The 24,294-nt window shown below is 41.1% G+C and overlaps 1 protein-coding gene across 3 annotated transcripts in view; it reads left to right on the forward strand.

Annotated features, from left to right (window-relative positions):
- Window positions 1-8,758: 8,758 nt before the first annotated feature.
- Window positions 8,759-24,294, forward strand: part of TTYH2 (tweety family member 2) — an 84,532-nt gene continuing 68,996 nt past the window's right edge. For all 3 annotated transcript variants that reach the window (XM_081939886.1, XM_081939888.1, XM_081939887.1), the window contains exon 1: window positions 8,759-8,997. In XM_081939886.1, coding sequence (XP_081796012.1) covers window positions 8,866-8,997 — 132 coding nt within the window. In that variant the 5' untranslated portion in view covers window positions 8,759-8,865. The remainder of the gene's footprint in view (window positions 8,998-24,294) is intronic.

The following is a 24,294-nucleotide window of genomic DNA, read 5'->3' on the forward strand; positions in this document are numbered from 1 at the left end:
GTTTCGTCTTCAGGATCTGGCCTTCTAAAGAGCAGCCAGGGTTGATCTCCTCTAGGACTGACCAGTTTGATTGCCTTGCAGTCCAAGGGACTCGCAGGAGTCTTCTCCAGCACCATAGTTCAAAGGCCACAATTCTTTGGCGCTCAGCCTTTCTTATGTTCCAACTTTCACAGCCATACATTGCAACTGGGAAAATCATAGCCTTGGCTATACGCACTTTTCTTGGCAGGGTGATGTCTCTGCTTTTTAGTATGCTGTCTAGGTTTGCCATGGCTTTCATCCCCAGGAGCAAGTGTCTTTTAATTTCTTGGCTGTAGTCCTCATCTGAGGTACAAACTGATAACTCTAGGACAATTTATCTAAATCCAAGAGGAAAATTATAGCCAGATATTTTTGCTAGTCACTTCTTCGTACTTTTTGAAATAAGGCATGGCTTTGATTCTGACTTCCATTTCCACAAATAGAAAGGTATAGATACAGCAGACGAACCAAAAAAAAATTTTTTCCAGCAGTTTACACAGAGAATAGTGATTTTGCTGCTATCTCCACCTAATTGGAGGAGATTTTTTCCTGTGAAAAGAAACTTGGGGCCCAAAATATTATTAAATTCAGAAAATCCACTTAAAGTGGAGAAGAAACTCAAGTAGCTTTGCCATACATGATTTTGTCTTCACTAACAATAAATGCACAGTACTTTGGAAGAAATAGCTACTTTTTTAACCAGTTTGACATCTGAATTCAGTGGGTTAATCTCTGCATATTAACCCTTCAGACCATACCATATAGAATATATATTTTAATGACTAAGCTTTAAAGTTTGTCAGTATTTCTATTCCTGTGTCCCGGAAGAATTATATCAAAATGGAACAGATGCATTGGCATAGGTGGCATTTTATGTCAGACCACATTAGGTTACAAAAGAATACAAAGATACATGAATTGACATGCACCACACCAGGGGTTGCTATAGTTAAGTTCAGAGATAATGACAAATCTTGGGAGAAAATCATGGCTGTTACACAACTTCCTTATTTGCTCAGTTTCTTGAACTAATTTGTAGTTTTAGTCTATAGACAAGAACAATTTGTGCAATGTAAATGTAACATGCTAAATCAGGAAGGAACATACAAATGAGAGAATAAACCTGAAGGATTCAGGTTCTCTTATTATTTTTAAACAAGCCTGAAGTATCTAATGGAGCATAAATCCTACCACTATGCATGTAAAGACTCCTTGTCTAGCATCATAGGATGTAGCATTCCAATCATGTGCTAATTACCATTACCCTGAAAGGACCCTTCAGTTAGATGTTAAAGATTAATTGCATCAGGCTGGAAGTCATGACCTCAGACTGGAAAATCTTTGGGATTTATACATTCTATTAACTAAAGAATATAAATTCTTGGAAGCTATAAATACAGACCATTGGTACAATGATTCATAGAGCCTACAAAGAATAGCCTGTTAAGCTGTCTGGTTAATTTCCTCTTGTTGCCCCACCAAAATATTCTCTTTCAAATGAAAGTTTTGAAAAAGCTTTACACACATACAATTTGTTTTAAGCAAGTCTTTAAATGCCAAGGAAGTTCCTTTTCACAAATGAGATAGGTGCAGAAAAAGCATATTTTCACATTAGTAGAGTAATTTTCCTTTGAAGTGGGAGAAAATATGATAGAATTGTGAAAAAGTCCTCATTAAGAATAAATCACTGCTCAGATTTAAGCTATTTAGATAATATATGGAAATGAATTGTAACTTGCTCCTTAAGCATAATTTAAATCTTTTTTCCTGTTTAAAAATAATAAAATGGATATTTTTTAAAAAACAGAACGCTGGTTTGGTGACAAAAATATCACCGATCTTGCCTAGAGTCACAAGTAATTTATACTCTTCCTCGCCAAACTGTCTCTTGATACCCTTACGCATCCAGGGATCTGAAACACATATCTGATAATCAAATGAGTTTATTTTCCTTGAATTGTGTTGTACAATAATTAAGAATACTATTTAACAGTATTTTATAATTTAGATCTGCTAATCTATCCCAGGATTTATATGTGCTGCTACATAGTGGAAAAGTTTGTTCCTCTCCTTTGGACAATCAATCAAGCTTAATTTATTATCTCACTTATTTACTATCCTTGAAGACTGCCTGGAAACTGCAACCAATCCAAATGCAATCTCAGACTGTGGTTTAGAAAATATGTTGTGATAATGTAGTGGTTAGAGTGCAGTACTGCAGGCTACTCCTGCTGACTGCCGGCTGACTGCAATTTGGCAGTTCGAATCTCACCCGGCTCAAGGTTGATTCAGCCATCCATCCTTCCGAAAGGGATACAATGAAGACTCAAATTGTTGGGGGCAATAGGCTGACTCTGTAAACCGCTTAGAGAGGGCTGTAAAGCATTGTGAAGTGGTATATAAGTCTAAGTGCTATTGCTGTTGCTATGTCAATGTACACTTCTTCAAGAGCTGTATCATTTGTTTCCAAGGGCAACTCAGTTTGATAGTAGACATCTTTCATGATTCAGGTTCTGGCTATCTGCAGGGCCAGTTTCTCTCACCAATCTGTTTCTTCTCTGAGATCCAGACGACATGGTTCCCCCAGGTCCTATCCCCACATGGTCTATGCAGGCATCCCAGATTTAGACTTTCTCAGTTACAGATCCTTTCTGTAGAACAGTGTTCCTTCTGATACATCCTTTTCATAAATCTACTTAGAACAGGCTGTCTCAGGGGGTCTTTGAGAGCTAAGGGAGCATTTTAAGCTCTCCGATCAGGATGGTATCATGATTGAACCTCTGCATGTGGGATATTATTTATTACAATCCTTCTTCAGCTCCAACAGGATAGTGGGAAAGAGCTGAAGAAGCTTCTTGGATGAGAAGAGAGACGTCTTCAAAGAAAAAACAAGAAAGACCAGTTGCCTCCAGAAAAAGCATCTTTAGGACAACCATAACCTGGATGGTTGAAAATCTCTACAGACCTTTAGCTATGCAGTTTGGGATAAACACCCTTTGAATGGTGTGGGAGTAGGAATGGATTTCCAGGAAAAAAAATTGCAGACACATAAACCTCCAAGTGCTTCAATGACCCTCTAAAAGGATGCAAATGACCAGCTGTCTGCAAGGAATATAAATCCTTCCATTCTCCACTATCCTATCAGAGCTGAAGAGGTTTCTTGGATGAGAAGCGGAACATCTTCAAAGAAACGACAAGAAGTCCTAAAAAAGCACCTTTGGGACAACCATGACCTAGATGACTGAGAATCTCTACAGACTTTGTTTATTACAATGTTATTTTACATTATTATGCTTATATTATTGTGTAATCTACAGAATACAAAATTACAGAGTTGGGAGGGACCTTAGAGGTCTTCTAGTCTAACCCCCTGCTCAAGCAGGAGACTCTATATTCATGATAGCGAATCTATGGTATGCGTGCCACAGGTGGCACGTGGAGCAATATATGAAGGCATGTGAGGCTTGCCCTATGTCAGTTCCAGCACACATGCACATGCTGGCCAGCTGATTTTCGGCCTTCTGGAGGGTGGGGGAGGCCATTTTCGCTCTCCCAGGCTTCAGGAAAGCCTCCAGAGCCTGTGGATGATGAAAAACAGGCCCAGCGGGCCTACCAGAAGTTCAGAAATTAACTTCTGGTTTGCTGTAGGGCTGTTTTTCACCCTCCCCAGGCTTCAGGAAAAAACTCTGCCCCCCCGCCCTCCCCCACACATGCGCCCAAAGGCAAACCGGAAGTTAATTTCTGAACTTCTGGTAGGTCCGTTGGGCCCGTTTTTTGCCATCCAGAGGCTTTCCTGAGGCCTAGGGAGGGCGAAAAACAGCCCAATGGGCCTACCAGAAGTCTGGAGGCTTCAGTGAGGAATGTGCGCATGTGCAGGGGGGCTGGGGGGTTGTGCGTACATGTGTAGGGCGTAAGGCATTGCATTATGGTGTGGGCACATGCGGGCCCTTTTGGCACCTGTTGTGGCCCAGCAGGATCCAGTTGAGCTGCTGATGGACTCAGATAGCAAGGAAACATATGAGTCTGCCCTGGACGATGTGGAGGACCCTGTGCAGGGTTCAGACTCAGAGCAGGGACCAGAGAGGTTGGTTGGCCACCAGGAGGCACTTGAGGCATGGAGCAGTGGGGAGGATCAAAGGCAGTTTGTCCCTGATGCTAGATTGAGAAGGGCTAAGAAACGGAGGCAGCAACTTCGTAGGCAGACTCACAGAAGATGATTAAGCACAGGTGGTTGTGGATTGGCCCCTCCCAAGAGAGATTATAGGTGAGGCGTTGGGAGGGGACGTTTGCAGGAAACAACCGTTCAAATTAGTATCTATCTGTGTATTCTAGCCGTGTCTGTTCGTTTGGACTATCTGTGTTGCTTCATTTGAATTATCTGGGTTGCTGCAGAGTTACTCTATTGAACGTGAGTTGTCTGGGCCCTCAGCCAAAGGATTCATTATCTCAGTAATTAAACAGTGGCAAATAGCCAAGCCTGTGTTCTGGTTTATTCACAGGCGTGGGGTCAGAACAGGCACCCAAACAGAAAAACGCTCCCCATCGCTGTCCTATACTGTCTCAGAGAAATGGCTTTTCAGTCACTTCTTAAAAACTTCCAGTGACCCACAACCTCTGAAGGCAAGCTGTTCCATTGATTAATTATTAATAATTATTAACAATTATTCCACTGATTAATTATTCAGGACATTTCTCCTTGGTTCTAGGGAGTTCTTAGTTCTTAGATCTTATTGTTTTGTACGTTGCTCAGAATCACACTTGGTACAGCAACATATCTGTCCAGTAAAATAAATAAATTTCAGTGAATCTGTACATTTCTAAAATTAATTACTATAAAGCTAGATAGTAGAAATTACAATTCCTACTATCCTCCTTCGGACATATTATGCAAAACCAAGCTCTCTAGGTAAGGCTTTAATGCTGGGAACGGTGGAAGGAAAGAGAAGAAGAGAATGGCCAGCAGCCCTATTATGGTAGTGATGAGTAAACAATTGGGACACCTACCCGACCTAATGGATAGATTGTCATGAAGAAAATCTATCTATGTGGCTGCTAGGGGTCGAAAATGACTTGATGGCACATAACCAACCGACATGCAGGTCCAGGTATTCCATTCTCAGGAAACTACACAGTTGCCAAGCCTTTTAGGAAAGTACTCTAGTAAAAGACCAGCTCTAAAGAAACCACTTAAGGTCAATTTAACTAAGTTGTGTTGGCCTGCATTCATTTTCACACATACTTTTTCCAAAAGTCAAAAAGAAATTTCCTGCAGTTTCCTGAAGATGGCTTAAATGAAAATGAATTGGCCTTTCCAGGTTTCCTCATTCCATTAGTGTCCATTGACATAATATTTTTTTACCATTGTTTGTTTTGGCTGAATACTAGAATGAAGGATTGGCAGCAGACAATAGTAACTTTGGTTGACTCTGTGGCCCTTCTCCATCTCCTTTGGCTAAATTTCTATAGATGAAAGGGCAGCCTGTTTGATGAACAGACACTAGACCCAGAAAATCACTTATGTATGGTGCTTAAATAAGTGATGAGATTACTGCCCTTATTTAGAGGGAAGCGATTCCAAAGGGCAGCTTTACACTTACTGCATAGCAGAATAACCCAGTCCCTATACACAAAATTTAGCCTCTTGCTCATAGCACATTTCAGTAAGCCCTGATTATTATTTTACTAGCTTTGAGTTAGCTTGGTTTGTATGAGTAAATGGGATTGTTGTCTTCATAAAATGTATCTTCTCACAAAAAATGTCTCTTACAGTTCTTTTTAAATCTATTTTTTGATTATCCTTTCACTTATCATAAGACAGAAGAACAAATCTCCTTTTACAGTTACAACAGAAATGAAAATAGTGCTGGCCTTGATGGCTACAGGAGTAGCCTTTAAGTTCATTCTTCACTCTCCTCTTCAGATTTATTGTGCAGAGGCTAAGCATCTGACTCTTGTTGCTGCTGTACAATTCTATAAAATCCTATGTGTACTGATGGGTGCATAAAAATAATGCTGTCAGTGATTTAGAAGCAATCAGATAAGCTTGTCCTGTTTGATGTATGCACATAACTGTACGTGTATATACATGTAGATCCAGCTGAATCTCAGTGCAATTTATTCATTGAAATTTTAAGAAGTTTTTGTAGAAAGAAACTGGAGTGCACACAATACACCGAGTAACACAATGGCTTTTAGCTTAATATGATGGATGTATCCATTGTGCTTTAGAGTTTCAAGAGGCTCCTATTCCTTATTTCTTTTATTAGATTATATTTATTTATACTTATCATGCTAAAAATTATGTGTGAACGTCACTGAAAAGATGGAAGAACTGCAAATCTGAACTCCATGTACTAATCCAGAAAAGAAATCTGCATATGATTTATTACCTACAGGGATATTTCCATAGCACACAATTTAGACATGGAGAGAGAGGACTGGTAGCAATCATACACATTATCTGTATTGTATTACATTTGGAATTTTTAAAAATTTAAATAATTAAATACAGTGAGAGGCTACAACTGGGAGTCCTTTGGTGAAACCTGGCCCACTGAGGGATACTGTCAGCCTCAGCTCTTACTGATCAGTTCAAAGGCAAACAAAGAATATGAAGAAGACCTAGCAGTGAATAATCAGCATCTCTTCTATCTTGGTTCATGGGGGAAAAAAACAAGTTGTTTAGCTGTGTCTGCAAATTCTCCTTTTCCCTTATACACATCTCTGTCCATAGTTCAGCCTTGTTGCTGGAGCTGATACCACAGACAAGCTGTGTGGTGAAATAGCTGGGACCGATGGGGAAGAGGTCAAAATAAATCCTCATGGAAAAGGTGAATGGAGTGTACGGGTTTAATACCGTAGGTAGTCCTCGACTTACAACCATTCTTTTAGTGACTTCAAAGATACAACAGCACTGGAAAAAAACTTATGATTGTTTTTCACACTTACGACCGTTGTAGCATCCCCCTTGGTCACCTTGTCAAAATTTGGACGCTTGCCACCTGGCCTGTATTTATGACAGTTGCAATGTCTCAGGGTCATGTGCTCACCTTTTGCAACCTTCTGACAAGCGCAGTCAATGGGGAAGCCGGGTTCATTTAATCACATTAGTATCTTTACAACTGAGTGACTCAGTCATAAAATGGGGCAAAATTCACTTAACAGTTGTCTCATTTAGCAATTGAAATTTTAGGCTCAATTGTGGTAATAAGACGGGTACATGAATATATTTTCTTTCCTTCGTTGTTTCATGGTATTTATGACAACACAGTGAATCACCACAGGACCAGCTAACCAGAGTATACATTTTTCAGGTAATAGAACATATTCTTGAATGAACTAAAATGGGTTTTTTTTCCAGAGCCCTTTAAAGAATAAGATTAAATTATTTCCACTTCATTCCATGTCAGTATAACCTTTCTCCATTTTTTTAATCACTGAAGAGTTATCCAGTAATTAAGAGCATGTGAGAAACCCGAAATAACTTATTAATATTAATACTAATAGTGAAAGCATTCTAATTTACTACTTTGAATGAAATATTTTTAAAAACCAATGATCCATATGATGGTTCCAAAGTCTGCATTCTATTTCAGAGGGAGGGAGTGGCAGGAGCAGTAATCCCCACCCCTCTGTTCCTCCCACACACAACCTCCTTGAAATACTCCTGTGTGCAATCCTCATAACTTGGCATGAGTGGGTTTCCCACGGGTGGGGAGGACATCCTCCAGGCGGGGGTGGTTGGGGGGAGCCTTCTTTCTTTTCGCCTGGAGACCGGTAAGCAAACCTTTGTGCCCTCAACTGACAGGAAAAACAAAAATAGCTCCGAGCCAGGGAAACCCTTTGAGCCTGTCTGTCATCTGCACCTCCATAACTGTCTGGTTTGGTTCTGCAACCCAACAAGACAGACACAGACTTCAGAGGATAATCAGAACTGCAGAAAAAACAATTGCTACCAAACTGCCTTCCCTTGAGGACCTATACACTGCACAAGTCAAAAAGAGGGCCACGAAAGTATTTACAGACCCCTTGCATCCTGGACATAAATTGTTTCAATTCCTACCCTCAAAATGACGCTATAGAGCACTGCACACCAAGACAACTAGACACAAGAACAATTTTTCCCCAAACGCCATCACTCTGCTAAATAAATAATTCCCTCACCACTGTCAAACCATTCAGTAAGGCTGCATTACTATTACTATGAGTCTCCACATTGTTCCTATCACCCATCTCCTCCCACTTATGACTCCAGGACTATAACTTTGTTGCTTGTATCCTTACGATTTATATTGATATTGTTTCCTGATTGCTTATTTGTATCCTACGACTTATCATTAAGTGCTGTACCTTATGATTTTTGACGAATGTATCTTTTGTCTTTTTATGAACCCTGAGAGCACATGCACTAAAGACAAATTCCTTGTGTCTCCAATCACACTTGGCCAATAAAGAATTCTATTCTATACCATTCTATTCTATTCTATTCTATTCTATTCTATTCTATTCTATTCTATTCGATTCGATTCGATTCGATTCGATTCTATTCTGCATTGTATTGTATTGTATTGCATTGCATTGCATTGCATTGTATACTATTCCTATTCTATTAAGCACCGTCTCCGACATCCTGTAGGGGGTGTCGGCTGCAACCCTGAAAGCTTCCGCGCCCTTTTGCCGCTCGAGAGAAAAGAAAAAGAGGGGGACGGGGCTTGGTGGGCGAGCTCCGCGAGGAGGCGGCACGCGGGAGGCAGGGTCCCCGGCCGGCGTGCGGGAGTGGAACCGGCGCGAGCGGGTGCGAGCGGACGCTTGGAGGGCCCGCTGCTGCCAGCAGGGACAGGAGCGATGTTGCTGGCGGCGCGGGCCGAGTATCTCGCGCCCTGGTGGACGTCGTGGTTGCACGGGCTCCCCCATTTGAGCTTCAGCCTGCGACCCGTGCCCAACGCTTTCCGCCCGAGGGACGACGACTACCAGCAGGTGCGCTTTAGTGGCTTTCGGCAGCATCTTCGGCCATCTCGGTCTTGGCCGCTTTGCCCCCTTCCCTCAAACCGGAGGCTGCAACGAAGCTTCAGGCGTTTGCTGGGTCTTCGTATCCCACCCCCCTCCGGATGTTCTCCAGATCTGCGTCTTTGGTCTTGTTATCCCTAATGAAATACGGATTTCACCCCTTCGGGTCTCCAACTAAGATCTTGAAAGGGGAGCCCTGGGTTTCCCTCCCCAGAATCGGTGCTTGTGCCTTTACAAACCGGACGGATTGCGCCGTCCGTGTCGGTAAAATCGCCCCCCCCCTTTTTTTTTTTTCTGGGAACGAGAGATCTTTAGCCAAGGGACCTTCCAACTTCCTCCTCCCCCGGCCTCCCTTTCCTTCCTCGAGGGTCTGCCTTGCTCCCCGATGATAATCCGAGGCGGAGGGTTTGGGAAACTAAAATAATGTATACTTAGATATATAATTATATAAACATATAAATAATTATATAAAAATAATATGTAATTATAATTATGCTGGTGTATAGGCGCACTAGCGTGCCTAACGTCCCTGTCCTGTCCCCCATTTATTTGTACCCATTTCCTATGTTCTTATTTCTGTTATCTTGTACATGAGTGACAAACTAAATAAAATAAAATGTATGTATGTATGTATGTATGTATGTATGTATGTATGTATGTGTGTGTGTGTGTGTATGTATGTATGTATGTATGTATGTAACCCTCTGTACGATTCTGGCTCTACCCAGCCTAGCCGGTCATTGAATCGTTCGAGATCGGCGACGCGATTAAGCGTGGTGAAAAGTCTGGAGTACTTTCTGCCCGGTTGGCTTGTTGGCGTAGTCGAGTAATGGTTATGATCCCCCCTCCCCCTTTCTTTCTAAGGGCTGGCGTGTAACATTTTGCCGTTTTCGCATTTTTGGTTGCTAGGGTGTTAGCCCTTTCTGCTTTGGTGTTGGCGTGGTATCCAATTCCAGGCATTGACCACTCTGTTGCTGAAGTCGTATTTTCGGCAATCGAGTTTGGAGCGGTTTACTTTGAGTTTGTATCTATTGTGTGCTCCTGTATTATTGCGGTTGAAGCTGAAGTAGTCCTTGATCGGTAGGACGTTGTAGCAGACAATTTTGTGTACTACGCTTAGGTCAGACCGTAGTTCTAGGTTGTCCAAGTCCAAATTTTCGAGCCTGGTGGGAAAAAAGGTGGAGGAAGCTGAGCTTTCTGTTAGCTGCTTTAAAACCAGGTACCCATCGATTGTTCCTCGAAGTTACAAAAATAAAACAAAGTTTATCTTATCTGGATAAAATGTATGTTAGAAACCCTTTTGGGCAGTGGGCTTCCTCTCTCAGTTTTCTCCAGTTGGGTATCCTTTTGGTCCTTTGCTCCCCCCCCCCATGTCATCTTGCTGCCTAAGTGGGTCCATAGAATTGGAAGGATTCTTGAACACGTCTGATTTGTCTCCTGCTCTATGCTAGATTTATAATGTGGGATAAAATGATAACATTCTTAAAAGATGACCCTTCACTTGAGGCAGGCTGTGTCTTGGTCAGCCAATTTAACAGATTTGAACAGATTAACAGAGTTGGAAGGGACCTTGCAGGTCCTCTAGTCCAACACCCTGCCCAAGCAGGAGACCCTACATCTGCCTCTACCTAGGATTGAACTCACAACCTCCTGATTGTGAGGCAAGAGCTCCACCTTTAGGCTTTCTTGACAAATAATTAGTCCAGGATTTATTTCTCTGCATCTTCAGTCATTGGTTCTAAGTGTTCTGTTCTATGGAGGTCCAGGGATCAAAAGGATAGTCATGGATAAGTCCTAGTAAATCAGAGACACTATAGGCAAAGAGTTATTTGGGTCCTAATTTATTATATGCAAGTAGTCCTTGACTGACAACGCTTAGTTTACTGACCATTCAAAGTTACAATGGCAGTGGGGGGGAAAGTGCTATATGGCCATTTTTCACACATTGCAGAATCCTCATGGTCAGGTGATCAAAATTTGGATGCTTGGCAACTGGCATGTATTTTGGAGAGTTGCCGTATCCCAGGGTCATGTGATCACCTTTTGCGACCTTCTGACAAAGCAAACTCAGTGGGAAAGCCAGGTTCACTCAACAATCATGTTACTAATTTAACAGCAGTGACTCACTTAATAACTGTGGCAAGAAAGGTCATAAAATGGGGCAAAGCTCACTTAACAACTGTCTTGCTTAGCCACAGAAATTTTGGGCTCAGTTGTGGTTGTTAGTTGAGGACTACCTATATTGGATCCACAGTGGGGTCAGACAAGGAGAGAGGTCACACTCCAGGCAGCAGCTGTTGCTATATCCAAGAAAACAAATTATGGTAGCCATTCTTAAAGGAGTATTATTTCTACTAATCATCTGATGCTGAGTGCCATAAATGTCCCAGCTGCCCTCTCCCCCTGGCCAAACTGGTGCACATCCTGTCCTACAGTCCCGAGGAGGCTACTGTATTTCTCCTAGCATGCCAACCCTGGAATCTGGTGCTCCTCTGCTCAGGGATAGCTGATTAGGGATTAGAGCTGCAAAGTAATTATACAGCTGTATAATTACTTTACATTGTTATGTACATTTTGTGTTTTGTTCTTGTTGTGTTTTTCTTTCTGTTTTTAAAGATTAAAATGTTCAATAAAAACTTTTTTAAAAAAAGGGATTAGAGCTGCAGTGTCTGATCAATTGGTTTCACGACATGTCCTCAACTCTGGGCCACAGGAGATCACCTGGTTCCTCATTCTCACTCTCTTGACATCACTTCTTCCAAAGAAGAACCTAGGGCACATGTGACAAGCAGACTGGTTTGAATTTTTTGGGGATCATTTATGTGATTTGTCTATTTTCTATCCTCCCAACTCATCACACTCCAGAAATCCTCACACACAACCTAGAAATAGAAATTGTTCAGTCTTCTTCAGCCTCCGGAGATATAATTTTTACCTGGTCCTGGAAATGTAAACTCATTTAAAATAGTGTAGACATTCTGTAACGTTTCCTTTCCTGCCTATACTGCGGCATGTCGTACATTCTAGGGAGCCCAAATGTACATATTGATACTTCTGCTACTTCTTGAGATTAGTATTATAAGCGTGCTAAAATTATACTGTTATAGCTTCATAGTTCATTCTGCCAAACAGATTGGCTACTACCACTGGGGGGGCGGGGGGGCGGGATCAATGATTCCTTTGCAATGAGGTAGTGAAGATTGGCATATAACTGAATTGCCCACAGATTGTATGGTGTTTTTAGGAGTTGATGTTGAATTCTTTGATCTGCACCTCTTGGTTATGAATTTATGCCTCACAGTATGACTCAGGGGATAAAGCAGGTCAATGTGTTTGGCATCACTTTGTGAAAATTGGCCCCAGATGGTAGACTCTCAAGGAATGACCCGTAAAAGCAATACAGTTTGCCAACCCTTCATTTAGATCCACTGAAGGAGGGCCTTAGAGAGCTTAAATTTTATCCATATTTTTGTGTAATTTGCTCAGCAGACTAAGTGTTTGGCATTTTATTTATGAGAATGTAGATATGCACATTGCCATATATGCCATCAAGTCCAGACAGATGAATTTTCCCCATGATGAGCTGTCCCTAACCAGGCCCTTTAGGTCTTCTTCTAAAGATCTGCCAATCACCTGCTCATCCTGTTCTTCTCTTTCTTTCCATCTTTTCCAGCATTAGGGCCTTTTCTAGAGAGCTAGTCCAGAGAGCTAGCTAGGGTAATGTGAACCTGATCATTAGTCCCTTGAGTACGAACTGTGGGTTGCTTTGTTCAGTGATCTGTTTGCTTGTTTTCTTGTCTGACCGTGATATTCTGAGACGTTTCCTCCAACATTCAAAAGCACCAATACTCTTCCTATCGTGCTCTTTTTACATATACAGTTTCACTTTAAGAAATGGACATTCTATATATTTCTTTGCTACCTTGCATTTGATTATTTTAAAAAAATACAGATAACTCTTACAAAATAGACAAACAATGTTACTACCATATTTTTCAGAGTTTAAGACGCACAAAGGTTTTGAAGAGGCAAATTTTTAAAAAAGTAGGTAGGTAGGTAGAGGGATAGAGAGAGAAAGAGAGAGAAATACAGTAGGTAGGTATGTAGGGAGAGATAGTAGTTAGGTAGTTAAGTAGATAAAGGCAGAGAGAGAGAGAGAGAGAGAGAGAGAGAGAGAGAGAGAGAGAGAGAGAGAGAGAGAGAGAGAGAGAGAATTACAGTAGATAGGTAGGGAGAGAGTGCGAGAGAGAGTGAGTAGAGAGGTTGGTAGAGGGAGGGAGAGAGAGAGAGAGTAGATAGGTAGGGAGAGAGAGAGAGAGAGAGTAGATAGGTAGGGAGAGAGAGAGAGAAGGTAGGTAGGTAGATGTTTCCAAGTGTATTTATCCATAAGCTGGAGAAGGAAATCACTGACAATCTGCAGCACCGAAGTCTTTGTTTTTGCTGGCACAGCACTTGATCAATGTAATTCTAACTAAAGAGCTTTCCGAAAGGAAAAAAAAATGTTTTTGCCCTCTGAAAACCTCCCAAAACCGGCCCATTTTTTGCTAAAGTGATTTCCCCCCCCCCCAAAAAAGGCATGAATAGCCTTTGGGGGGCTTGCAGAGTGCTCCTGGGCGGGGGGGGGGGGGAAACAAGCAAAAAAGGCCCAGGTTTTTTTTGAAAACAGGCCCGTTTTTCATCAAGAAAATTGCATGCATAGCCTCATGGAAGCTTATAGAGTGCCCCTGGGGGCTGGTGGGGGCAAAAGTGAGCAAAAAACAATCCATAAGGCTATGCACAGCCATTTTGGTGAAGGGGGCGGGGTTTCAGGAGGCAAAAAATGCTGTATTCAATGTATAAGATGCATCCAGATTTTCAGCCTCTTTTTTGAGGGAAAAGGGTACGTCTTATACTCCAAAAAATATGGTAATTTTACTGTCTTCAGTATATATTGTCAGATGCTTACTGGAAATCCAGATATATTCTAATCAATCATGTTCTATAAATCTCTCAAGAGCCTTGCAGCTTACATGTTTTTCCCCCTGAATGAATCAATCTCTCCCTCCCTCCCTCTCTCTCTTTGTTGCTTTCACCTGATTTGTTTCCCTATTATTTCATTTCAGATTTCTACAGCTTGTTTTTTTATATGTAATAGCCATGTTTTGCTTTTAAAAAGCGTATAGGATCTCAGCATTGTTGGGACAAGATGATTTTGGCCAGAAGAACCATGAATTGTTCATCGGTGTTCCTTTTGTGTTTGACTCAGTGTATCTGCTGTGTTCATTTTGTACCATTACAAATTCCATAACCCTCCAATGTCACAAGCAATTTTGTACAATCAGCTTTCATGAATAAATGCAGGAGATTAAATATGTATCTCTATGCATGTATCACAAAGTCCTTAGAACCAATTGGTACAGTAGTTAAGGCACTGGGCTAGAAACCAGGAGACCGGGAATTCTAGTCCTGCCTGGGGCCCAGAGCTGGCTGGGTGACCTTGGGGCAATCACTCTCTGTCAGCCTTAGGAAGGAGGCAGTGGCAACCTACATCCAAATTCTTGTCAAAAAAAACTATGAAGGGACTTGTCCGGGCAGCTACCATGAGTCAACACTGACATGAAGGGGCACACACAAGGGTCTTCTTTATTGTTTGTAGTAAAGCCATTTACCTACCAAGAGCAAGTTTTCACAGTGCTGCCACTTTACCTGGGAAGCTTGATCAGGCTGGTTTTTTAAAAAATTGAATTTCCTTCCAAAAGTCACTTGCAATCTCTTTTCCTGATTCATCATTTGAGAATCCCAATATTCTGATCTTGGTCTTCAAACTCAAGAGTGTTATTCTAACCAAATTTCTTTTCCTAAGTAGGTTGTTTTCATCAGGGGACAAATTGATAATGAATGTTCTTGTAAGTGAGGGGTTCCCCCCCCCTCACTGGAAATGGCTGACCTAAATGTAGAGGATGAATACCCTTTTGTCCTTTTTATACACCACATTGATTGAATGCAACGCCATCCATGAGAACTGGATATGTTTCACCATGGGGTGAGAACGAGAATCATAATTTTGATCCTTTGCATAGCTTATATCAGTATTGGCAAACCTTTTCTGGCACCGATTGCCAAAATGGGAGCGCACACACGTGCCACAGTCTTCCAGTTTCTGGCGTGTGCACATGCACTGGCATACACATGCATGAGAAGACCAACTGGCCCGTGTGCATGCGTGGATTGGAAGAGCAGCCACCCGGTGCTGCGCATTTGTATGTCAGGAAGATGATCTTCTCGTTTCCGGTGCATGCGTGTGTACTGGGCGGCTGCTCTTTCGGTTTCCGCCACTCCCACGTACGTAAAGATCAGTTGGCCGGGGTGCCGGAACCCGGAAAAGCAACAGGCGACAGTTCGTGTGCCCGGAGAGATGAATGTGTGTGCCACTTCTGGCATGTGTGCCATAGGTTCGCCATCTCAGGCTTATATCGTGCTTGCACTTTTCAAAATACCACGATGGAGATTTGTGGCTTGTGAGTGAAAATTTTCCCATTGTGTGGGCAGGTCTGAAGAATTAGAACTGGATTAATTGAGTCCAGGATTTTGAATAATTCCCATATAATTGAGACATGCGCATCTCTAATATGCTAGGAGTTAGTGCCACAGATGGTAAAGAGAAGTGTCATTAATAGGTCTGGAGAGGAAAGAATCAGAACAGTGGAAAATTGATGCAATTTTGTTAAATGCAACTCTTTAGGGGTTCACCTGGAAAACCATCTAATGGCCTTTATATGCAGGAAAGCAAACACTGGCACAAGTGACTCTAACCTATTTTATGGGCACATTATAGCAACATTTATAATAGTGAGAATTCTGGATCTGATTATGGTTAAAGCAAGAATTTTAATAAATGTTTCCTGATGCCTTTTTGTGGTAGGTTTTCAGAGTTCTCTTACTCCTCCATAAGAATCTCCTGAAAGAGGGAGAAAGAATTTGTGAAGCATCATTTCATACAAATTCAGGAAAGCAAATGTGCTTTTTTGTTGTTAAAATAATTAATAGTTTCTATTGTTCCAGAACAGTATCCCATAAATTACCAGTCACAGTTTATTGACTATTGAGTTATGGACATGTTGCTTATATAATCTGGAAAAAAAAACTATTAAACCCAAAGGATATTTAATCTGACATTTGTACTGCAAGATGTTCAGAGGAACACTGCAAGCATGTTATCTGAAAAAAAAGATGATCGGCATTTATTTCTGATGTAGTCCAGAACATGATTTCAAGATGTAGCTGTAAAATATTGCTGCTGATAAGAAATATCGTTTAGAAAGAATTTGTGTGTGTGAAAGTCTGAAACTGCACAAAGACATGTAACCTTTAGACCTGATAAAATGAATCAGGCTTGTTTAGCCCAAATCTCTTTGAATCTGTGGAGTGGACATGAGTTAAAACAGGACAGTCAATTTCTTTCTTTTGGACCAATGCTGTCACATTGCTTGGACAAACCTACTTTGAATGGGAGCAAGCAGAGCGAGAAGCAAAACCCAGAGTGAGTTTTGAGAGATGCCTAAATCTGTGAATCTAGCTACCTATTAAAAACTTCCAGCAATCAAATGTTGTGAAGGCAGATTGTTTCCAACAGACTGTTATATATGTAAGTAAAGTCCAGTATTTTTAGCTCTTCTTTTAAAATTTGTAGCTTTTTAAAATGATGGTTTGTGTTGAGTGGCTGGAGGAAAGCAAAATGTGAGTGCTGATAAAAATAAGCCTAAAGTATGATTAAACTTACCAGTACTTATTATTTCTTATCCACTCCTAATTATGTACAATGAAATATCTTGTTTGATTCATGATGGCACAGTTGTATATATTCATTTATCATTTTTGGAAAATGCAATATCATAAAGTTTGAAGATTTCCTGTCTAAACATATCAGAAGATGATAAGATTAGGGAATGCTGGTCTAGAGATATGTGTATTGTTTAACTTAGCTCTACTACAAGGAAGAAATTAGAACAAACCTTACATGTTGCCCTGCAGTTCTGGTCTTGAACTTCCAGGACAAATTTTTCATCAGCCTGTTTTCAGTCATGATTTATTATGCTAGATATAGTAATATATGATAGCTAATCTATATATGCTACTATTTTTTTTTGTATCTACCTTTTACTGGGCGAAATGGACATCATATGGCAAAACCCTTTCCACCAAATTACTTTGTTGTTGTTTGTTGAGAAGTCGTGTCCAACCCATCACGACCCCATGGATAACATTCCTCCAGGCCTTCCTGCCCTCTACCATCCTCTGGAGTCCATTTAAGCTCATGCTTCAGTGACTCTATCCAGCCACCTCATTCTCTGTCGTCCCCTTCTTCTTTTGCCCTCAGTCTTTCCCAGCATTAGGCTCTTCTCCTGTGCATCCTTCCTTCTCATTAGGTGGCCAAAGTATTTAAGTTTAATCTTCAGGATCTGGCAATCTAAAGAGCAGTCAGGGTTGAACTCCTCTAGGACTGACCAGTTTAATCGCCTTGCAGTCCAAGGGACTTGCAGGAGTCTTCTCCAGTACCAGGCACCAAGTACCAAGTTACTGCAAATGGATTAATTTACAAAATACATCCAAAACCTATGACTCCTGTAGAATTGAAATTTTGGCAAATTTTATAAATCATTTTATGACATGAACATGTTCATAGAACATTTTATGATATAAAACAAAATGTCATTAAATATTTCCTGTGATCATCTCCTGATCTATGACAGGGCTATGCTGTTCAACATGGGCTATTCAAGGCAGAAACATCGCTGAATATCTCCCTGAATTTTTAATAATTTCCCCAGTGAAAACAGTACTTTTTTAGAAGCTCTATCATTGTTGAAGGAATTAAGGTAACTGATAAGGAATTATTTATGAAATGATGTCCCAAAGATCATGGGTTGTCTAGTACAACCACAATTGAGTCCAAAATGTTCTGTTGTTAAGTGAAACATTTGTTAAGTGAGTTTTGCCCCATTTTTGCAACTTGTCTTGCCACAGTTGTTAAGTGAATCATTGCAGTTAGTAACATAGTTGTTAAGTGAACCTGGCTTCCCCATTGAATTTACTTGTCAGAAGGTCACAAAAGCTGATCACAGGACCCCAGGACACTGCAATCGTCATAAATTGCCAGATATCTGAATTTTCATCACATGACTATGGGGATGCTGCAACGATCGTAAGTGTGGAAAGCGGTCATAAGTCACTTTTTCACTGCTGTTGTCATTTTCAATGGTCACTAAATGAACTGTTTTAAGTCGAGGACTACCTGCATTAATGATAGTTCAAATAGGCCCATTCCAAAAATGATTTCTGAATTGTGCTTCAGAATTAACTCTTATCTATATTAATCATAATTCCTACTCAGGTAATTTGGGAAGCTTTGAGTAAATTAAAAGCAGAAGCAAGCCCCTTATCTAAATTATATACCGTACTTTTCAAAGTGTAAGACGCACCTTTTCCCCTCAAATAAGAGAGTGAAAATCTGGGTGTCTTATACACCGAATACAGCATTTTTTGCCCCCTGAAACTCCGCCCCCTTCACCAAAATGGCTGTGCATAGCTTTTAGAAGGCTTTCAGAGAGCTCCTGGGGGCAGGGAAGGGCAGAAATGAGTGAAAAACAGCCCATTTTGCCCCCCCCCCCGCAGGCCCCAGGAGCACTCTATAAGCTTCCTAAAGGCTATCCATGCCCTTTTTTTGACAAAAAACGGGCCCTTTTTCACGAAAAACGGGCTGTTTTTTGCTCTCTCCCCCCTGAGCACTCTACAAGCCTCCTAAGAGCTATTCATGCCCTTTTTTGAAAAAAAAAATGGGCCTGTTTTGGGGAAAAACCAGCTGTTTTTGGGAGGTTTGCAAAGTGCAAAAAAATTTTTTTTGAAATTTTCCTCTTCAAAACCTTGCTGCGTCTTATACTCCGAAAAATACGGTGAGTTTGAGAAGGAGCTTTTAAACTCTACATTTATTGCAGCTTCTTTCAGTTTTGTATATCACAACAAACCACAGCTTAGTATTACATTCTGAAGATTTAGAAACTATTAATAGCGTCCTTAAAATTATCATGATTTTCCAGAACGATTGCCATATTGTATGTGATCAACAGTATTATAATTAGAAATGAAAAAGTTTATTGGTCTGTTGTTTTCAAAATGTCTGAATTTTTCATAATCATAACTGTAGAATTTCTCAGAATTTTTCTAATTATATCCCATAATAAACGCTGAAAATTTTCTGTGGACAAGGATGCAATATAAGTAAATGTTTGTTTTTCTCTTAACACTTGACTTCAGAGTTTTTCAAATAAGGAAGCATTTAAATACACACACACACACTCTAACACAATAAAATCAGAAAAAGAGCACATCCAGGCAATAAACATCCAAATTCTAAGAACTGTATGTTTTAAAAATCAGGTTTAGAACATGATGGGAGAGCTGACTAGTCTCTTCTGTCTATTTGTCCAAATAATGTATCTAGCATTTTATGGTATAAGGAAAGAATATAATTTTATTAAGAATTTTAATTCTTCATCACAGCTATGAACAAATGTAATAACTCTTCACTCCCAATAAGATGGAAGGACATTTTGGTTGATCCAGAATTCAAATGTATTTATTTCTTAATGTTTTTAAACTTAATTAAAAACATTAATAAAACTTTCATACACACACACACACATATTTTGATGAAGCTGGAATTAGGGATTTTTCTTTATAATACAAGTTGAATACTTTGCAAAATATAAGTGACAAGAAAAATATTAGATTTTTTTTCCTTTTGAATCTTGAAAAAAATCACAGGATTATACTTTAGTTTAATTTGATTCTCAAGAATCTATTTATTTTTCTACACATGCCAGGTGGGCAGATCTATTTTAAACTTTGGTAAAAGGCACAGTTCAAAAACTTTGTGAGGAGGTACAAGGGAGAGGCACAAAAGGAAAAATCTTTTTAATTATGCACATCTGCCTGCATTGTATACGCTGGCTCCAAATAGTTATAATTTCCCGTTTCCTTACTTCCCCTTTCCTCTGGCCTTTGTCAAACATTCCATCTAATAAACAGGACCAGAGAAAAAATTGCTTCTTTTTTTTTTCTAAAGCCACCACGAAGGCTTGCATACTCAGGGTTTTCCTATGTCTTTATTGAATCAAATAAATTTCAGTCTGAATGTCTCCATTTTCAGTGTGTAATCCTCATGCAGACCAATTTATGTGAGCTCCTAAATGTCAGATTTCAGACCCTCTTTTGTGTCACATCACATTTCAGTCTGTTCCAAGCCAATGTGTTCATCGCTTTGTGTGGTAGGATTTGTATAATGCATTAGCCATTGTTTATTTAACGATGGTGTACTGAACAAGTGTCAATGGTCTGGCTCACTTTAAATTCTGATCTTATGCATAATGTTAAGCCCTGAATTAGAGGTGAAACCCCGAGGCCTAATGTCCCCAACAATTGACAGTATAACCTCCCAAATTCAAAAACTACTGAACTGGAATTTGTAACGCAGTAGAAGGTAAACATTATTCAGTACCTAAGTAGGTAGTAATCATATAAACTTTATTTAACTACAACTGAATACAAATTACTGCCCTAACATTGTCACTACTTTCAGAATATGGCCATTGAGATACAATTAAATGCCAAGCGTGGCCCTCAGCTATGAAGTAGCTGTATTCCTCTGCCATCAATCTTGGTTTAACAAGTCACATCAGTTGGGTTGATACTGATACTAATCTACAATCAAAGTTGGGAGTCAGCATGCAGGTTATATTCCTGCGATACAGTGAATGACATTTCTTCCTTCTTGAGTTAACAAAAAATAGTGCTAATTCTGATTTTCTTCCTTCTTTACTGATGTAGCGGTCCGCTGGTGGCCCACCTCGCCCCAATGGTAAAGGCAGCCTGCCTGGTTCCCTTCCCCACCGTCCCTTTAGCGGGGATGGCAGGTGGGGGGGGAGAAGCGAGGCGCGCCTCTTACCTTTCCAGCTTCGTCGTATTCCTCGCCCTTTCATCCATTGCATCCCCTTGTAAAAAAAGCCTCATGAGTTCAACTTGCAAGGCTTTTTTTACAAGGGGATTCAATGGGCTAAAGGGGGAGGAACACAGCGGAGCTGTCAGTCTCTGGTAGTGCTAGGACACGCATCTCGCTTCTAACACCCCCACACACACACACGAACATAACTGCCACCCCTCGCTAAAGGGACAGCGGGGAAGGGAACCAGGCAGGCTGCCTTTATCATTGGGGGGAGGTGGGCGGTATTGGGCCTCGAGAGGCGCCTCTTACCTTTCCAACTCCATCGCGTTCCTCGCCCTTTCATCCATTTATTCCTTTTTTTTACAAGGGGATTCAAAGGGCGAGGAATGTGACGGAGCTGGAAAGGTAAGAGGTGCGCCTTACCATTGGGGTGAGTGGTGGTTTTTTTGCGCGAGAAGGAACAGGCGGGAGGGGGTGATTGCATTGCTGGCCTGCCGCTGTTTTTGCGGCTGGCTCTTTTTGAGCAGGAGGGAAGGGCGGGGGGGGGGGGGTGGAAGCACTTTGCTTTGCCTGCCGCTGTTTTTGCAGCAAGCCCTCTTTTTGCCCTGCAAGCTGTACCGGTAGGTGGTACAGTGATAATGGTGGGGACTGGTTGCGCATACGCTTAAATAGTTGGGGTCGGGCTTACTTTCAGGGGAGGGCTTATTATGGCGCATGCTCTGAAAAGCCCGATTGGGCTTATTAGCAGGGCATGTCTTATTTTCGGGGAAATACAGTATACATTTCATTGGTAGGCTGAATATTTCATTTAACGGTGCATCATTGTTCTCTTACTGAGGTTTGTGGTGACTGTAAGTTTAGGAAAGAGTGAGTAAGAGGTGCTGTTTGCAAAATTGGTCTTGTCCTGGCTGATAACAGATAGCAGTACTATTGCATCGCTGACCATGCATTAAAGAACATCCTGCCAAGATGAGACTGAGCAGCCATTTATGAGCATGTGAAGTTGGTGGCTTGGGAAGGAAGTAGAAAGATTTCTTCTTCCTCCCACACTCCTCTGACCTCAGGGTTGGAAATTACCCAAGGAGAAACAGATACTGCCCAGGCTGTGGATTGTTGCCTCATAGAAACCTGGCACTGTTTGGCTAGATTTACGCCAGCAAAGAAGTGAACAATGGTGCATGGCACAGCTGCCCACTCTAGGAGATTTCTGATGTTTGTTTCTCATCTCAAGAGAACTTGATGGTGGCAGGGTAATGTGTATTGCATGCTTTTTCATTGCAGGCAAAAGATGTAGGCTATGGTGACAGTGGTTGCCAATGACAAGCCCGTTCACATGATCAAGCATCCTTTGTCTGCTGCTCTGATTCTGGCAGGCTATTACACTCTGCAAAGGAACATGTCTCCAAGATGTGCACTGATAAAAGTAAAAGCCTTGTTTTCCCCTCTCTATAGTTATTGTCAAGTCAAGTGATTAGAGCCTTGTAAACACAAATTTTTGTTTTGTTTCACGCGCACTCTTAGATCTTCCAATTCCATCACGCTCTGCATGTTGACCCCTTGCAGTCCCAGAACTGGCATTTGATTGGCATGGGAAGCCTCCCAAACCTTCTGCTTGTCCATTTTTGCAAAGGGGGCGGGGTTTGGGTAGGCCAAAAATGCTGTATTCAGTGTATAAGACGCGCCCAGATTTTCATCCTCTTTGGGGGGAAAAAGGTGCATCTTATACTCCAAAAAACCCGGTAATCAGTGTGTGAGAAGCCTGTTTCTGAATAGACCATGGAAATTTCAGACACCACATCTCAGTGATTTTCCCTGGCATTGCAGCATCTATACCAGCCCTTATCCCCCACATGGACTCCCTTCGTGGATCTTTCTTCTTTTCTGCCGACATGGTTACTGTTTGTCTGATATGGAGAAGATAAAGTTAATAAAGTTAATAACTGATTGCATTAGAATGGTTTAAAAATATACTTTGTTATAAATTGGAATTGGAGCTGTTCGGAATCCAATGGAATGACTATGCTTTTGGATTACTATCTCCTTACAAAGAAAAAGAAACCAAGTTCTGTTTCATAGAAGATTCTTTTCAGTTATTATTAGTTTTTAAAATACCACTGCCAAATGTTTCTAAATAAGACAGCTGATGAGTGAAGCTGACAAAATTCATGTTCAGTTAGTTACCAAATTACAGTGTTTAAAAGGTGATTAATACCTGTCACTGTTTCTGCCCATCATCTATTTTTTCAAAATATGTTTTATTGAAACATCATCATCATCCTATGTTAGCCTATGTCCTTTTTAAAAAAAAATCGTACATTCAGTTATTACCAAAGTATAATGAGATCTTTGTCACCTTGAAATGTTCTTGCAAGTGTAGATTAAAACTCTTCCGTCTGGATTTTTTTTTTTTTTTACTGCCACTTGGATTCTTTTGAAGATGGCCTGAAATATTTTAAAGTGAGGTGGGTAAAACTGAGTGATGTGGATCAAAAGGAAGCAGTCATAAGATTACACATTCTTGATATTTCCTGTGAGGAACTTGGAGGTTTTCACACCCGAAGGCCCAAAATACTGCATTGACCACAAGAAAGCTTTTGTTCTTCTTTCAACGTCAAATTACAGGTTTTTTTCTTGCCACAGAACGCTGGCTTTTGGCTAATAAATTCTTGTGGTTGTTTTATGATGGGGCTGCATTCTGTGCAGGGATGAAATTCAGCAGGTTCTGGAGAACTGGTAGTGGAAATTTTGAGTAGTTCGGAGAACCAGCAAATACCACCTCTGGCTGGCCCCTGGAACAGGGAGGGAATGGAGATTTTACAGTATCCTTCCCCTGAAGTGGGAGGGAATGGAGATTTTGCAGTATCCTTCCCCTGAAGTGGGAGGGAATGGAGATTTTGCAGTATCCTTCCCCTGGAGTGGGGAGGGAATGGAGATTTTGCAGTATCCTTCCCCTGGAGTGGGAGGGAATGGAGATTTTGCAGTATCCTTCCCCTGGAGTGGGAGGGAATGGAGATTTTGCAGTATCCTTCCCCTGGAGTGGGGAGGGAATGGAGATTTTGCAGTATCCTTCCCCTGGAGTGGGAGGGAATGGAGATTTTGCAGTATCCTTCCCCTGGAGTGGGAGGGAATGGAGATTTTGCAGTATCCTTCCCCTGGAGTGGGAGGGAATGGAGATTTTGCAGTATCCTTCCCCTGGAGTGGGAGGGAATGGAGATTTTGCAGTATCCTTCCCCTGGAGTGGGGAGGGAATGGAGATTTTGCAGTATCCTTCCCCTGGAGTGGGAGGGAAT

This window comes from Natrix helvetica (genome assembly GCF_964273705.1).
Source record: "Natrix helvetica genome assembly, chromosome: 1".
Lineage (NCBI taxonomy): Eukaryota > Metazoa > Chordata > Lepidosauria > Squamata > Natricidae > Natrix > Natrix helvetica.